This window comes from Ahaetulla prasina, chromosome 4 (assembly GCF_028640845.1).
Source record: "Ahaetulla prasina isolate Xishuangbanna chromosome 4, ASM2864084v1, whole genome shotgun sequence".
NCBI classification, from domain to species: domain Eukaryota; kingdom Metazoa; phylum Chordata; class Lepidosauria; order Squamata; family Colubridae; genus Ahaetulla; species Ahaetulla prasina.
In genome coordinates this window covers 57,328,274-57,347,429 of record NC_080542.1, presented here as the reverse complement: position 1 = coordinate 57,347,429, position 19,156 = coordinate 57,328,274, and the positions used below count along the sequence as shown (strand labels likewise).

The window sequence follows — 19,156 nt, the reverse complement described above, 5'->3', positions numbered from 1 at the left end:
AATTATTGATTTAGATTCGTTGGTTGAAAACAATTTGTCCTATGATTAACTCATAGAATTGTCTATTGCAATGTCCTTCCTGTTAAAGACTACTTCAGCTTCAATCACAACAATACAAGAGCTAACAATAGATTTAAACTTAATGTTAACCGTTTCAATCTTGATTGCAGAAAATATGACTTCTGTAACAGAGTTGTTAATGCTTGGAACACACTACCTGGCTCTGTGGTCTCTTCTCAAAATCCCCAAAGCTTTAACCAAAAACTGTCTACTATTGACCTCACCCCATTCCTAAGAGGGGGTGCATAAGAACACAAACGTGCCTACCGTTCCTGTCCTATTGTTTTCTTTCATTATATCCAATTAGTATAGTTATTGCATGCTTATGCTTATATATATATGCTTATGTATTATATAGTTACTTTCATGCTTATGCTTATATATACTGTTGTGACAAAATAAATAAATAAATAAATAAATAAATAAATAAATAAATAAATAAATAAATAAATAAATAAATAAATAAATAAATGATGCAGCATTTCATCCAGTCAAAGTTTACAGACACATGAGTTTAGTAGGTACAATCAAAACACTGTTGTTGTTGTTGTTGTTGTTGTTTTTACAAAAAATGCAATTGTAATAGTATCAATAGAAATTGATATTCACTTCAAATATTCTGTTTGAATCAATGAGGCAGAGTTACAATCATTTAACAAGTTGTTGTTGTTAAGAATAAAAATTTGACAACTAAAAAAATGGCTTTAGAGCAAAGGATTTCAACTACTCTTCCATGGAAAAGTTATGTTCCACAAAAGATCTGCCATATCAGAGAGCCACAAGCAAATGTCCGAAAGTGGTCTATAGCTATGCAGCCAGATGTTCACTTATGGAGCCATCACCACTAGGGACAGACTGCCTCCATTTCTGCCAGCAACATGTGATGTCATAGAATCCAAAAGTCCTGGAAAAAAGCTGTGTGTCTTGAGATGAAAAAGAGTGATTAACGTCACTCTTTTTCATCTTCAACAGTAATCACTAAAAAGGAATTAAATGTACAATTTATCTGAATGATGTAGAAAATTTCTTACTAAATTTTGAATTGAACCAAGAATCAGAGTAACACTGAGAGTATGGCAGAATATAGTCAATCAATTCCAAAAGGGTGGAAGCTACAGCACTAAATTGTAGAAATCTGGAGAAGGAAGGAAAGAGGGAAGAAGGGAGAGAAAAAGCAAGGAAGGAAGGGGGGAAGAAAAGGAAAGTAGAGATATAGAATAGCAGGGAGGGATGGAAGAAAGGGAGAAAGAAATGAGGGAAGGAGAGGAGAAACAAATCTTTGCTTAATGTTCTTTTGTTGATAAATTAATAAGAATGAAAAACACCTAATATCTGGTTCAGTTTTGAACTATGATGCAGACAAGATTCAATTCAAAATGTGATTTGAATTTTTAAAGCACCACAATTAGATTTGAAACAATTTGAAAGTAAAGACTACGTCAAGTTTCAGTAATCATTTATGAAGCCATAAAAATGACTGCAAAGGCTTTATCTTTTTTATAATTTATATAAAAAGAATTGTACATAAAAGAATTGTATAATTCTTTTTATATAATACAGTGAAATTAATAAAGATGCTGAACTGTTTAAACATCTTAATTCTCCATTTTCAAAGTATTTGAATACTTTAAAGCCTTTGCCATAGTCAAATTTCAAAATATTTTCCCTCATGCCCCTTTAAAGAAAAGATAACAAAGATGAAAACATGAGCAAATAATATAATTAGAAGGCTGAAAATGATCTTGGAGGCCTTCTAGTTTAACCTGCTGCTCAAGACAAGAGGCCTTTGTCTAATAGGCTGGACAAAATATTGTCCAATTTATTCTTGAAAACCTCCAGCAACCACAACTCTGGATATTCCAAGATATTCCATTAATTAATTCTTCTCACTTCTCAATCTCACAGGAAATTTTTCATTACTTCTAGGTTGGATTTCTCTTTAATGAGAGAAACGCTCTCATTAATAAGAATAATCATTAATAATCATTAATAATTATTTAATGAGGTCCAAAGCTCTTCATACTATACATAAATGATCTCTGTGACCTCATCTCAAGTTATTGTGTTCTCTTTGCTGATGATGTCAAACTATTTAATGCCACTAACAATACTTCTACCCTTCAAGAAGACCTCGACTTAGTTTCCGATTGGTCTAAAACTTGGCAACTCCAAATCTCTACCAGCAAATGCTCAGTCTTACATATTGGAAAAAAGAATCCTATCAACAAGTACAAACTTGATGGTCATTACCTTACTGACAACCCTCTCCCTGTCAAAGATCTTGGAGTTCTCATATCAAATAACCTAAATGCCAAAGCCCACTGCAACTCCATAGCAAAAAAGGCTCTAAAAGTAGTAAACCTAATTTTACGCAGCTTCTTTTCCAAAAACTCTACACTACTAACTAGAGCATACAAAACACTTGCCAGACCTATTCTTGAATACAGCTCATCAGTCTGGAACCCACACCACATCTCTGACATAAATACAATAGAATGTGTCCAGAAATATTTTACTAGAAGAGTTCTTCACTCCTCCGAAAACAACAAAATACCTTATACCACCAGGCTTGAAATCCTGGGATTAGAAAACTTACAACTCCGTCGACTTTGACATGACCTGTGTTTAACACACAAAATCATCTATTGCAATATCCTTCTTGTAAATGACTACTTCAGCTTCAATCGCAATATTACAAGAGCAAAAAATAGATTCAAGCTTAATGTCAACCGCTTCAAACTTGATTGCAGAAAATATGACTTCTGCAACAGAGTTGTTAATGCTTGGAACTCATTACCTGACTCCATAGTCTCTACTCAAAATCCCAAAATCTTCAACAAAAAACTGTCTACTATTGACCTCACCCCATTCCTAAGAGGACTATAAGGGGTGTGCATAAGAGCACAAAAGTGCCTACCGTTCCTGTCCTATTGTTCCCTTTATTATATCAAATTAATATAGCTAATGCATATTCTTTACATATATATACATACATGCAGCAGACTGACACCCACTATGAAGATGTAGCACCACCACAAAGCCAAACAACAGCTATGCAGCTCACCAGCTCAAATCCCCCTGCAACACAGACTAAATTGAGCACAATCAAGCCCCCACCCAAACAGGACACACCCCCAGCCAATCAGAGCACAAAAAAAACCTCCATCCAATCAGAGCACAGCCAAGCTCCCACCCAATCAGTTCAAACCCCCACTAGCAGTTAAAAGGAAGAAACAGCTGCGATCACACATTGCTCCCAGAAGCACGAAGCTGAAGCCTGAAGATGACGAATGAGACTTCGTCGAAACGTTGCCAAGACATTTCCAATTTTACACGGGAGAAAACCCGAACAACCAAAGACCTACACACACACACACACACACACACACACACACACACACACACACACATATATATTCTTCATGATATATTTTTTTACTTATGACAATGTTTATATATACTGTTGTGACAAAATTAAATAAAAAAAAAGAGAGACCAATCAATGAGAAATAATCCATTGCTTCTTGTCCTGCCCTCAGGTGCTATGGAGAATAAGTCTACCCTCTCTTCTCTGGGGCAGACTCTCACGTAATGGAAGACAGTTTTCATATCACCTCTAATCCTTCTATTTTATATGCTAGACATAGTTAGCTTCTCTGCACACTTTCTATGCTCTCAGCATCTTTTTCTGTATCATTATGATCAGAACTGAAAAACAGCATTCCAAGTGCAGCCTCACTGTTGCAGTAAAAAGCAATACTATCACTATCACTCATGATCTTAATGCTAATCATCTGTCGAGTATAAGACATTACTGGCTTATACTTAAATGGTGGTCCACTTGGAAACCTAGATCCTTGTCATAGTTGCTTATTGTTCTTATGTTTTCAGAAAGAAAAATATCTGCATCCTGTATTATTTAATACTCTTGACTTGGTTCCCTAAGTTGAAACTATTGAAGCAGGTTGAATTTTCACAAAAGAGGTCAAATCCAGCTGATACAAAATGTTCTGAATGTTAAGTATGCTTCTATATATCATCTATTTATACATGACTGAAAGATAGAAGAGGGACAGGAATGTGATGCTTGATTCCATGAATACCAGAGTTAATATTCAGTTCAGACCACAAAGTTCATATGCCTGGCTGATTCATTCAAATTCATCATACAATGATCGTAATGACTCAGCATTTTTAGTTAACATTAAAAAAACAAATTGGGGATCAATGGCTTTTGTATTTTCAGAATTGGGGAAAGCTTTGTATTCTGGGTGAAACTAGACACCTAAAGCATCTTTCTTTAACAAATGCATTGAACTACTGAAAGCTTAGCAAAAGAACTTTTGGCTGTGACATCTGGTTTAATGCTTACACTGTCTTGTTTTTTCTCCATTCTCAACTTTTCAAAACATTCTTCGTATGAAATTCTGTAAAATCTGAAGCTTGATTCCCACTTTTGTGTCATTTTAATTGATCTTAGTAAAAAAAAAAGGTATTTCATCTAGAAGGGTCTATTCTTCATTTATCATATTCTATAGTTCATCTGAGGTTACTGTTAGTAGTAATTTGGTTTTAAACTTGATAACCTATAAAAAATAAAAATCACTTGTTGGTGACCTAGCTGGAATGCTTCTGTAAAGAAAGAGGGTTATTTTTTAATGTCTTCCTCATCTTGTCATATGATATTATATACATATGCACATAGTTATGTGCATAGTTATACATATAGATATTATTTATATCTCAAACTTAAAAAACCACCATCATCCTTACAAAGGGACTTTGATCAGTCTACAAGTAAAATATGAAACATAAAATCTATATATAAATCTTATATCAGAGGTTGAGCTAGATAAAATTGAAATTCAAAATAAGGGGAGGACTTCAAGGTGCTAACTGGGACCATGGTGGCATGCTTTTGTGAGGATGACAAAGAATTTTTTAATATATATACATGTTTGCAAGCCAATAGAACTTTTCACAAATTAAAATTTTTTCATGGACATTAAAAAGATTAATTCAATCCTCCAATGAACTACATTTTCATGGTATCGCCTAACATGTCAGTAGCCTAACTTGGAATCCATTTATTCATAGTTATGTGCATTTACCACGATGCTGTATTCTTAATTTATGAAATCAAAGTCCATGCCTAATCTCACCTGTGGATTTTTTGAGAATCACCAAGCAAGTCTGTTCACCTTTCAGTTTGAAAGTTACAGAAATGATCATTTTGAAGACACTTTGACACGTAGGGGGTTTTGCCTTTTATTTTGCTTAATATGTATGTTTATAAGATGATTATTCTTCTCTTTGATTCCTTTCGTATTTTGTCAAGATGGTTTCTTTAGTAGTTATATAACCATTTCCCCATCAAATATTATTTTGTTATAAGCTATTCAGTAACCACAAGAAAAGTCAGGACATTGCAGATGGAGAGGTTGAAGAAAAGATGTCTCAAAGGTGCTTTTCAAAAGAAGAAGCTCCTTGGATAAGAAGTGAAATGTCTTCCTAAAAGAAAAAAAACAATCCAGCTGCCTTTTGAAACAGCACTTTTAAGACAACTATGACCTGGACAACTGAGAATTTCTACAGACATTGAAGAAAAGATATCTTGCCTATGTAGTCATTGTGAAGGGCATGTTTGAATTGGGATTTCTGATTTGTACATCTGATTTTTTTACTCACTATAAGTTAATAGACTACATAGAACTACGCTGACTTCAGTTTGACTTAAGCATAGTACATAAAATTATCTACCACAATGTCCTATCTGTCAATGACTACTTCAGCTTCAACCACAACAATACACGAGCAAATAATAGACACAAACTCAAGGTAAACCTCTCCAAACTTGATTGCAGAAAATATGACTTCAGTAACAGAGTGGACAATGCCTGGAATGCACTACCTGACTCTGTAGTTTCTTACCCAAACCCCCAAAACTTTAAGCTTAAACTGTCTACTGTTGACCTCACCCCATTCCTAAGAGGTCAGTAAGAGGCGTGCATAAGTGCACCTGTGTGCCTACCGTCCCTGTCCTAATATTAATTTTACTTATTCTTTTCATGTATCCAAATTATGTTTATACTTTTACCTGTTATCTTATATAGGATTGACACATACACACACACACACACACACTAAAGTCTACTTCTTGAAAGGTCTTGTGATAAGCCAGCTCCTTTTATTAAAAATTCTCTTACAATCAGGTAAGTTATTAAGTCAATGTTTCTCAACCTTGGCAACTTTTACATGGGTGAACTTCAAGTCCCAGAATTTCCTAGCCCATGTGGTAGAGAAGTGAGACTATTTAAGCTTAAATAATGATACTATTTAAGGAGAATCTGCCCCTTAGTTTTCTAAGGACATTGGTTTTTTCCATATTCCTTTGCTTTAGGTTCTAAACTAAGATCTGGATTGAGTAGTCATATAACCAAGCTAGCAAGTAAATAAATTGCTTGTCTAAATAAATTTAAAGAATCAGTTAAATTCTGTTCTGTTCTGTTCTACTCTACTCTTTGAGTGTCCAATCACACTTGGCCAATAAAGAATTCTATTCTATTCTATTCTATTCTATTCTATTCTATTCTATTCTATTCCATTCCATTCCATTCCACTCCACTCCACTCCACTCCACTCCACTCCACTCTACTGTTTCAGATTATTCAATCAGACATAATTTCAGAAGCATCTGGTAAAATGAAGGGTGGAGGTTTATGTCTATATATTAATATCAACTGGTGTCAAGATTTATCTGTAATTTACAAATTCTGTGACAACAATTTAGAGACTTTAATTATCAACTGCAAATCATACTATTCACCTCGTGAATTTTCCTCATTTCTTCTAATTGCTGTTTATGTACCACCTCAAGCCTGTGTAAACAAGGCATTACGAACTCTAGCTGACCAAATCATGGAGGCTAAAGTCAAATACCCTAATTCACTGGCCATTATTTTGGGAGATCTAAACAAGGCAAACTTAAGGAAAGAGCTACCTAAATACTTTCAGCATGTCAATTGTCCCAATAGAGGCAATAATACATTAGACCATTGCTATACAACACTAAAAGATGTTTATCTGTCTTTATCACATGCAGCTGTAGGACACTCTGATCATTGCATGATTCACCTTGTACCTGCTTACAGGCAAAGACTTAAAACACAAAACCAACAATTAAATCAGTGAAGATCTGGAGGGAGGAGTCAAAATTAAAGCTGCAGGCCTGCTTTGACTGCACTGATTGGAACATTTTTGAAGATACCTCTGCAGACCTGGATAAACTCACAGATACTGTAACATCATATGTCAGCTTCTGTGAAGACCTATGTGTACCGACAAAGAATTTGCGAATATACAGTAACAACAAACCTTGGTTCACACCTAAACTTAAGCAGCTACGTCATTCCAAAGAGGAAGCCTACAGGAAAGGTGATAAAATGCTGTACAATCAGGCCAGAAATGTACTAACAAGGGAGATCAGAGCAGCAAAAAGAAGCTACTCTGAAAAGCTAAAGAATCAGTTTTCAGCAAATGAACCAGCAAACATGTAGAAAACTCTTAAAAATATCACTGGCTATGGCAAACCTCCCTCCCAGGCTGAAGGAAATCAACAACTGGCAGATGACCTGAACGTGTTTTACTGCAGGTTTGAAAGGAAACTACAGCCACCTATCTCCACAACCCCCATCTCAGACACACCAACAACAAAGCCAGCTGGATGACTAGCTCTTGGCAGGAAGCAATGGCTAGCCATTTCTTGGGGTGGGGGTGGGGGGTGGGGGAGAGAACCTTGCCTAGAAAGCAATAGCGTCATGTTCCCTGTCTCTGAGAATTAGACATTATTGAACAAAAGGAAAATAGCAACAATAATAGAAGAATAAAACAGTTATGAGCTGTTTTAGCATTGAATTATATGACTGTGTGTATATATTTGTATTTCTACAAAAGTTATACTTACTGTTATCCAGCTAACTTGCTGTCCCATGTCTGTGAAATACAGTGTAATAATAGAAGATGCTGCAAGACTCTTTATATTAACAGAATCTTTTAAATATGGCCCATCTGTAAAAAATAAAAAACAAGAAAACACTATTACATTTTGAACAATATTTCCCTGTTAACATATGAGCAAAAAGGAATTCTATTAAAAAAAAGCCTAATGAAATTGCTTTTCTATGGTACCAAATGAAATTGCCAAATAATAGATGTACCAGCAATCCTTAAACCACTACTGAACAAGCATGAGAATATAGTAATTCTGCATCAGGGATATTTACTTGGGTGCACTTTAATTAGCCACAATATTTTCTGACGGTGTTTCTCCAGAGTAAAAATGTGACCTGAGCAATAAAGGAAGGATTATTAAAGGAAAGAGATGGTGGAATTGTAGGGGAAAGTTGGTCAAGCAAAACCATTTCCCTTATTTCCTTATTAGTTACGTAGCATCAGGCAGGGCATCAAATATCAAGTGTGCTAGGAAGACAAAAACAACCAGGGAAAGTGAGAGATAAAGAAATGCAAAGGAAATTCCTAACTTGTTGTCTATATTATAACTACCCTTTGTTATCACTAGGCTCAGAAATGCTATAGAGTCAGTGCAATTAAAGTCACCCTGGTAACCGTTTCTACCTGGGTAATAACTCTGAGGTACTACTGTAGCTCAGATTTTCCTCCTTCTTTTAGTTTCTCTGGACATGTCTTTCTGTGTTACATGTATGGCAAAGAATCTGCTGAACTGTGAATTTCCCATAGTGACTTTGGGTTTCCTCAACTCTTCCTTATCTTATGTTTTCTAATACTTTCTGCCTGATGCTTTATTATCTTTGTTTGAACATTATAAATACATGTTTTCTCAGAAAGTCTTTTCACATAATTCCCAATTTGCTATTTCGAATTTCAGCAAGGAAATTGGACAGGCTAGGAGGGAATGATCATGATAAACATGGAATATATTTATATAAATCAGTAGGAAGGAAATGCATTCTCTTTGTTCAACCTGGTTTACTTATGGAACACTTTGATGAATAATGAGTAATGAAGTGAATTAGAATCCTTTATATGTTCCTTTACACCTCCCCCATTATCAAAAGTATTTGAGGTTCTCATGGAAAGCCCAAGGGGGAATCTCAACTCTTTTTCAACATTCCAATTTACAATCCCTCAGTTAAAAGAGGTAGAGAATTGTTTATAAACTCTTGCCAATATTAGCAAAAAGCTTACTAACAGAGTGCGTTGCTAAACTTTTTTTCTTGATTCATAGTTAGAGAACTCAGTATGAGGGACATTTTGTTATATAAATATAAATGTAAAGGAACAAATGCTTAAGAAAGTGCTCCCATATTCTGAAAACTAGAAAACTTCCAAGGTTCCTTCCATCTCTGTTATTCTATGTTTTATGTACAAACATTTCAATGATTCACTTTTTGGAATTGCATTTTCTGTACTGACAAAACAGATATTTATGTACTTAGAGTTTCCAACAGAAAATATGTGTATCTAAATCTATATAATATGTAGTAATGTGGGGATGAATTATTTTCCTCAGGGAAAAGAGACTTTAAAATATTTTGACAGGAAAACGAATACTTACTGCGTTCTAGTCGCAGGCCTATCCGAGATGGGTACCATTGTGGACCTGTTCTCAAATAAGTGAAAAATGTACTTTACTCCCAGGCCTTTGTTAAAGAGTAAGAATCCTATTACTTTGCCACATCCATCTGAAGTTTAGTATTGCTTCAGTACTATTGCTTTATAGTATGATGGGATACCTGAGTAATCAACAAATTATCACTGCTTATTATGAGGAATCCATAAATTTAATTTGCTATGGGGACCAGCTGCTAACTGAATTTTTCTATTTTGATGTTTTTACAAATTGTTGCCAATACTGCACAGAAAATTGAAATGGAAGCAATGCAGAAACTGCATGATAAGCTTTGTGTTGTAGATAATTTGAACCATGTCAATATATTTAAAACTACTAATCTAAATTAAAATCAGACTTATAAAGTTATTTGTTTTTAATATTATGAATTAAAAAGAAAAACCATCCCAATACTTAACCAGTTCATTAAGAAGTTATATCTTTTTGGTCATAAAAAATTAAGATAAAAATGGATGTCAATATCCAGACGTAATATTAAGATATGCTGCAACTAAACTTCTTCAGCATTTTGAATTTCAGCAAGGAAATTGGACAGGCTAGGAGGGAATGATCATGATAAACATGGAATATATTTATATAAATCAGTAGGAAGGAAATGCATTCTCTTTGTTCAACCTGGTTTACTTATGGAACACTTTGATGAATAATGAGTAATGAAGTGAATTAGAATCCTTTATATGTTCCTTTACACCTCCCCCATTATCAAAAGTATTTGAGGTTCTCATGGAAAGCCCAAGGGGGAATCTCAACTCTTTTTCAACATTCCAATTTACAATCCCTCAGTTAAAAGAGGTAGAGAATTGTTTATAAACTCTTGCCAATATTAGCAAAAAGCTTACTAACAGAGTGCGTTGCTAAACTTTTTTTCTTGATTCATAGTTAGAGAACTCAGTATGAGGGACATTTTGTTATATAAATATAAATGTAAAGGAACAAATGCTTAAGAAAGTGCTCCCATATTCTGAAAACTAGAAAACTTCCAAAGTTCCTTCCATCTCTGTTATTCTATGTTTTATGTACAAACATTTCAATGATTCACTTTTGAATTGCATTTTCTGTACTGACAAAACAGATATTTATGTACTTAGAGTTTCCAACAGAAAATATGTGTATCTAAATCTATATAATCAGTTTTCAGCAAATGAATCAGCAAACATGTAGAAAACTCTTAAAAATATCACTGGCTATGGCAAACCTCCCTCCCAGGCTGAAGGAAATCAACAACTGGCAGATGATCTGAACGTGTTTTACTGCATGTTTGAAAGGAAACTACAGCCACCTATCTCCACAACCCCCATCTCAGACACACCAACAACAAAGCCAGCTGGATGACTAGCTCTTGGCAGGAAGCAATGGCTAGCCATTTCTTGGGGTGGGGGTGGGGGAGAGAACCTTGCCTAGAAAGCAATAGCGTCATGTTCCCTGTCTCTGAGAATTAGACATTATTGAACAAAAGGAAAATAGCAACAATAATAGAAGAATAAAACAGTTATGAGCTGTTTTAGCATTGAATTATATGACTGTGTGTATATATTTGTACTTCTACAAAAGTTATACTTACTGTTATCCAGCTAACTTGCTGTCCCATGTCTGTGAAATACAGTGTAATAATAGAAGATGCTGCAAGACTCTTTATATTAACAGAATCTTTTAAATACGGCCCATCTGTAAAAAATGAAAAACAAGAAAACACTATTACATTTTGAACAATATTTCCCTGTTAACATACGAGCAGAAAGGAATTCTACTAAAAAAAAAGCCTAATGAAATTGCTTTTCTATGGTACCAAACAAAATTGCCAAATAATAGATGTACCAGCAATCCCTAAACCACTACTGAATACAAGCATGAGGATATAGTAATTCTGCATCAGGGATATTTACTTGGGTGCACTTTAATTAGCCACAATATTTTCTGAAGGTGTTTCTCCAGAGTAAAAATGTAACCTGAGCAATAAAGGAAGGAAAAAGATGGTGGAATTGTAGGGGAAAGTTGGTCAAGCAAAACTATTTTCCTTATTTCCTTATTAGTTACGTAGCATCAGGCAGGGCATCAAATATCAAGTGTGCTAGGAAGACAAAAAGAACCAGGGAAAGTGAGAGATAAAGAACTGCAATGGAAATTCCTAACTTGTTGTCTATACAACTACCCTTTGTTATCACTAGGCTTAGAAGTGCTATAGAGTTAATGCAACTAAAGTCACCCTGGTAACCGTTTCTACCTGGGTAATAACTCTGAGGTACTACTGTAGCTCAGATTTTCCTCCTTCTTTTAGTTTCTCTGGACATGTCTTTCTGTGTTACATGTATGGCAAAGAATCTGCTGAACTGTGAATTTCCCATAGTGACTTTGGGTTTCCTCAACTCTTCCTTATCTTATGTTTTCTAATACTCTCTGCCTGATGCTTTATTATCTTTGTTTGAACATTATAAATACATTTTCTCTCAGAAAGTCTTTTCACATAATTCCCAATTTGCTATTTTGAATTTCAGCAAGGAAATTGGGCAGGCTAGGAGGGAATGATCATGATAAACATGGAATATACTTATATAAATCAGTAGGAAGGAAATGCATTCTCTTTGTTCAACCTGGTTTGCATTTATGGAACACTTTGATGAATAATGAATAATGAAGTGAATTAGAATCCTTTATATGTTCCTTCACAGCTCCCCCATTATCAAAAGTATTTGAGGTTCCCATGGAAAGCCCAAGGGGGAATCTCAACTCTTTTTCAACATTCCAATTTACAATCCCTCAGTTAAAAGAGGTAGAGAATTGTTTATAAACTCTTGCCAATATTAACAAAAAGCTTACTAACAGAGTGTGTTGCTAAACTTTTTTTCTTGATTCATAGTTAGAGAACTCAGTATGAGGGACATTTTGTTATATAAATATAAATATAAAGGAACAAATACTTAAGAAAGTGTTCCCATATTCTGAAAACTAGAAAACTTCCAAAGTTCCTTCCATCCCTGTTATTCTATGTTTTATGTACAAACATTTCAATGATTCACTTTTTGGAATTGCATTTTCTGTACTGACAAAACAGATATTTATGTACTTAGAGTTTCCAACAGAAAATATGTGTATCTAAATCTATATAATATGTAGTAATGTGGGGATGAATTATTTTCCTCAGGGAAAAGAGACTTTAAAATATTTTGACAGGAAAATGAATACTTACTGCGTTCTAGTCGCAGGCCTATCCGAGATGGGTACCATTGTGGACCTGTTCTCAAATAAGTGAAAAATGTACTTTACTCCCAGGCCTTTATTAAAGAGTAAGAATCCTATTACTTTGCCACATCCATCTGAAGTTTAGTATTGCTTCAGTACTATTGCTTTATAGTATGATGGGATACCTGAGTAATCAACAAATTATCACTGCTTATTATGAGGAATCCATAAATTTAATTTGCTATGGGGACCAGCTGCTAAGTGAATTTTTCTATTTTGATGTTTTTACAAATTGTTGCCAATACTGCACAGAAAATTGAAATGGAAGCAATGCAGAAACTGTATGATAAGCTTTGTGTTGTGGATAATTTGAACCATGTCAATATATTTAAAACTACTAATCTAAATTAAAATCAGACTTATAAAGTTATTTGTTTTTAATATTATGAATTAAAAAGAAAAACCATCCCAATACTTAACCAGTTCATTAAGAAGTTATATCTTTTTGGTCATGAAAAATTAAGATAAAAATGGATGTCAATATCCAGACGTAATATTAAGATATGCTGCAACTAAACTTCTTCAGCATTTTGAATTTCTTACCAAAATTCCACATTCCATCTCTTATCAAAAGGATTCCAAATCTCAAATTTCGAAAGTTATTCCAAAAGACATGGGGTACAATAATTATATATATTTATTGCTCATTTTTTAACTCCTTGCTATTCCATAGAAAGAATATAGTCCCCCGCTAGCTATAGAAAAGGTGTATCAAAAGCTGAAACATTACTGGTGGAGGAATTTTAAGGACAGAATGAAAAAAAGCAACATTGTACTTTCACAGTGCAGACCCCACAAATGGAACTTTCAAATGACTAATGTGGGGGTTTTGTTTTACTTTCTATTGTTTGCCCTCTTATGTGTTGTTTTGTTATTGTTGTTTAAAGACAGGAGAGTAGGAAGAGAAGGTCAGTGTTTGGGCTGACAGTAACAAGGGTGGATTTGGAAAATATTTACATCCAACATATTGGAAATCTAATAGTTTTGAATTAAATTTGATTCAGAGGTAATAAATGCTAGGGTGTTATGTTCTTTTTCTGTATTTTTCTACAGTTCTTAATGAGAGCTAGAGAGAATCATCATTCATCAGAGATTATTTTTGGGTGGATGGAAATTGAAGATTGCTAGAAGTCATATTAATTTAAAATTAATTTGGACCTTGTATTTCATACTATCTAAAAACATATCAACCGAAATTTAAATGAGAGATGAAAGGGTGTCAGCTCAATCTCCAGAACAGAAGCTATAAGACCATGCTTCATTGTCAGCCAAAACAGATACATTCCCTACAAGTAAAATAGATCTAGAAATGTCAGATCCTGGTTGGACTGTCTGGAAATAGCAAAGGTCATAATAAATGTCCTTTAAGACAGATGAGGATCTAGTGTCTGAGAAATCTCAAGAACACTTCTGAATTACTGCAAAACAGATAATGATATCACTTGGCAACTCTGTATTCCTTTGTTACCCAAATTGGAAAATGTTCCTGGAAATGAGCTAAACCATCTGGAGGACTTTTTCTTTCTGATTTCTTATGTACAAACCTAACAACTTAAGAAAATGAAACACACTTTAAGTTCATTGATTTTAATATGGGAGGGCTAGGCTTCAAAATAAACCTTGGAATGAAATCAGTGACATTGATGAGATGTATTTCATTGACTGGATTGTCTTTCTTCATTTGCCATAGGGAAATTGACTTATATTCATAAGAGATCAATAAATATTAATACAAAGATATCACTAGATTTATATATCAAAGCATAAAAAATAATTTGGTGATTTATCATTAACAAATAGATTTATTGGCAACTTTACACTTTGCATTAACATTGAATATGAATCCCTATCATTGGGATTCTTTTTATTAAGGTTGAATACATTAATGCTTTGGTAAATTAATTAATTAAAGCTGGCGCTTATTTGGATCGCCATGACTAAGAATTAAAGGCACAAGTCTTTTTATGTTGAAGCTATCCTGAATTTGAATCCATTGTTATAACATGAAATAAGAAAACAGATTAAGGAATATATTTCCTATGAACAATGAATGCACTTCTTTCTCTGTAAAAACCTGAATTTTTATCATTAATTCAAAGCAGCTGAAATATGGTAATCTGACATGCTATGCTAGATCATGAGATCATCCTACCTAGTCTAGTTGTAATTCTTCTTGGTGGCAATAGTTTTTAGGAAGAGGCCCTTTCCAATCTTTGAGGCCTTTTCCAATCCATACTTCCTCTGGAATAGTCAATGATTAAAGATAGGGCTTTGAGAGTTGGATGGACTCTAAAATCCGTGCTATCCAAAATGGCCTTTTCTGTAAGATCTCACAAACAAATTACACAACTGCATTTAAAGCAAACTGGGAAATTATTCAGTTCATTTGTCTAAGGCAGCAGTTCTCAAATTTGACAAACTTAAGATGTGTGGCCTTCAATTTTCAGAATTCCCTAGCCATTGCCGAGTTTGAAAACGCTAGTCTAAGGGAAGACTGTTAATCAACTAACTTTTAATTAGTTGACAGAAATGTCATATCTGTCCTAAAGCTTATTCCAAAAAAACAAAACAAAACAAAAAAAGCTTAGGGCACATACTAGAAAAGATTAATAAAATGGAGAACTGCATAAAATTGGAAATGTCAGTTTATGGTCAATCTAGGAGCAAATCTCCTACACCTAGACATTGAATTATATGAAGGTATAATATCCTTTTTTAAAAAGGAAGAAACAGCTGCAGTCACACATTGCTCCCAGAAGCACGAAGCTGAAGCCTGAAGATGACGAATGAGACTTCGTCGAAACGTCGCCAAGACACTTCCAATTTTATGCGGGAGAAAACCCGAATAACCAAAGATCTACATACAAACATCCGCGAAAACCTCAGAAAACATATATATATATATATATATATACATATGTAGGTCTTTGGTTATTCGGGTTTTCTCCTGCGTAAAATTGGAGGTGTCTTGGTGACGTTTTGACGAAGTCTCATTCGTCATCTTCAGGCTCCAGCTTCGTGCTTCTGGGAGAAGCCTGAAGATGACGAATGAGACTTCGTCGAAACGTCGCCAAGACATATATATATATTTTCTGAGGTTTTCGCGGGTGTTTGTATGTAGGTCTTTGGTTCGGTTTCTCACAGAAATTGAGTGTCTTGGCGATGTTTGACGAAGTCTCATTCGTCATCTTCAGGCTTCAGCCTGCTTCTGGGAGAAGCCTGAAGATGACGAATGAGACTTCACGAAACGTCGCCAAGACATATATATATTTTCTGAGGTTTTCGCGTTTAGATGGTTCTTTGAGTTCACAGAAATTGAGTGTCTTGGCGATGTGACGAAGTCATTCGTCATCTTCAGGCTTCAGCCTGCTTCTGGGAGAAGCCTGAAGATGACGAATGAGACTTCGGAAACATCGCCAAGATACCTACGCAGGAGAAAACCCATATATATATATATATATATATATATATATATATATATATAAAATTGAATATTTAACGATCCAGCATCCAGACAGTTGCACAAGGTCAATTCGAAAGTACATTTAGTTCAGTTTGAGCAGTTTCATATGCAGCAGACAAAACCAGTCAATTTATAACACTTTTAGAGCCTCTTTCTTTCAGTTACAAATATTTAAAAATTTGTTAAATATTCTGTTAAAATGGGTAAATTGATTAAACTGTACCAATTTTATTATTTCAGAATGAAGATTTTTTTCATAATGTTTTGATCTCACTAATATCATAATTTCACTAATATCATAATTTCACTAATATCATAAGCTATGTTTAAATATATCTTTTTAAAATGTCACTTAGCTTCCAATCGCAATGAATACAGACAAATGCCAAAGGCCTGGTGAAATCTAAATGTCCTCAACACAGAAAAACTCTGACTTGATCTTATGTTGATTCAGTATAAACTCAAATAGTAGTTTAATAATCCTTGCTTTCAGAAGGTCTTGAGGTAAAGGAAAAATGGACAAATAAATTAAGAATTTATTAAGAGCATTTAAGACATTACAGTAGCTCTTTATAAGAGCAAATGCATATACACAATATTCATACAGTATTTGCTATGATAGATAAATGTTCTATGTACAAATAGATGTTATAATAGAGGGCCAAAGTAGATTTAAAACATCTAGACATTAACATAGGGAAATGGGAACTTTAATACTTGACCTTCTGCTGCAAAATATATTAGGATGTTTTCTTGAAAGCATTTGGACTACTGGTTATAGTTTCATTCCTTGTTACAACTATATCTAGCCATGTAGCTTCCATATCTATCTATCTATCTATCTATCTATCTATCTATCTATCTATCTATCTATCTATCTATCTATCTATCTATCTATCTATGTATATAAATTTTATTATTAGATATTACTCTCACTCATGTCTCTAAGTTTCATAAAAAGAAAATGAGTAGTGTTTAAAAATAATACAAGTCACAAGATTAACTTGAGATAATAAATTAATTTCCCCATAGAAATTCTCTAGGCCAACTATCCTGTCAATTTTTGCAAACGAGATAATAATTCTAAGTGCCTTAAACATTTGTTGCTGTAAGGATTTATAACACTTCTGAATATTTATTTATTTATTTATTTATTTATTTATTTATTTATTTATTTATTTATTTATTTATTCACAATATACATAAGCATCACACAAAAAGATTATATAGTATATAAACATATATATGAAGGAATATGAAGGAAGAAACATATATATATATAAGGAGGTATATTCTAGAACACAGTGCAAATTTGCTTTTCTGTATCAGAAATATTGCAGCACATTGCTTCAAAATATTGAAGCAATATTATGCAAATATTACTTATTCAAAAATATTGCCTAAACATTGTAAGTAGATGTCAAAATCTAAGGAAAAGATCTTTTGCTCCATCTCTTGAGAACTAGTGAGCTGCTGCAGATGGTATCCTGTAATATTTAAATACTGGAAATCAAATAATAAAAACCCTACTTGTAGACACTTAATTTGGAGGGCTAGGCACAATAGGAATCAATCAGCAACATTTTTGTCAATTTCAAAACAAGGGCATACATTCAAATTTGAATTAATAATCCTATCTAAAATTACCGTGGATCATTAAAGTAAATTTTCATGAAAGTTATATTATGGTCTGCCTTATTTAGCACAAAATGTTAAAAAAAATTCATTGCAATGTAAGTATCACCTATTGGTATTATTTCATTCTGTTGATGAATCAGCAGAAAAATTAGAAATATTTACAATTTCTGAGGAGAAAAATCATTAAGCCAGTGCAAACATTAAAATAAAATAAAATCTTTAAGACAGCAAAATATTGTATTTTTTTAAAAGACATGTTCTTTGCAATGTGCTGTTAAAAGTACACCTAAAAACTTACCTTATCTACTACACAGATCTGCTTTTTGCTGTGGGCATCAAGAATCTCCACTTCAATGTAAGTGATTTTTGAATGTCTAACAACTGGCAGTGGTCTTAGGTGGCCAGCAGTAAGTACGAGCTGGGATAAGTTGAAAAAACTTTTCATGCCATTATAAGGCGCAGGCAATACTGATCCCTGGATGGCAAGATCTTTCTTGTGTTCAAGAGTGCTGGGCTTACGTCTCCTGAACATGACTGCATGAAATACAAGGGCCTGTCATGTCAACACTGGACACCTACAATGGGTGATCTGTTGTCCCTGCATTACTTAAATACAAACACTGGCTGATGAAAGGTCAAGTGGCATTCCATTTAAAGAGTCTAAGTTTATATGGCAGGATTGGAAACAATAGCTTTCTAATCCACTACTATATTTAGCTGGCTATTGTGATATTCTGTACTACTGTTTTTATTTTAAACACAGTGTTTGAAACAAACACCCTGCTCAGTTTCTTATCTTGCTTCCTAATTATTACAATCCTATCCCTTTTTTTAAAAAAGTCCAAGAGCTATAAAGGAATCAGAACTGATATGCAATGGAATACATTATTATATATAGAAGCTGGGAATAGAAATCAGTCTAGTTTTAAAAATGCAAGTCAAATGTCACCCACATGGGAGTTGCTTCTTAATACAGAACATGTCTATACTAAGATTGTAATGCCAGTCAAACAGTTAAATACTGTCAAATGTCTGCCACATATTGTCAAGTAATCCATGAAGCTAAAAATATGCTTGTGTAGGTAGAT

The 19,156-nt window shown here is 33.9% G+C and overlaps 1 protein-coding gene across 1 annotated transcript in view; it reads right to left on the bottom strand.

Annotated features, from left to right (window-relative positions):
* Positions 1-18,634, bottom strand: part of TECRL (trans-2,3-enoyl-CoA reductase like) — a 90,822-nt gene extending 72,188 nt beyond the window's left edge. Inside the window, exons 1-4 of the mRNA XM_058182702.1 lie at positions 18,367-18,634; positions 18,175-18,193; positions 12,915-12,959; positions 11,292-11,395 (exon numbers count right to left, since the gene is read on the bottom strand). Of these exons, the coding sequence (XP_058038685.1) occupies positions 11,292-11,395; positions 12,915-12,959; positions 18,175-18,193; positions 18,367-18,600 (402 nt within the window). The 5' untranslated portion in view covers positions 18,601-18,634. The remainder of the gene's footprint in view (positions 1-11,291; positions 11,396-12,914; positions 12,960-18,174; positions 18,194-18,366) is intronic.
* Positions 18,635-19,156: the final 522 nt, after the last annotated feature.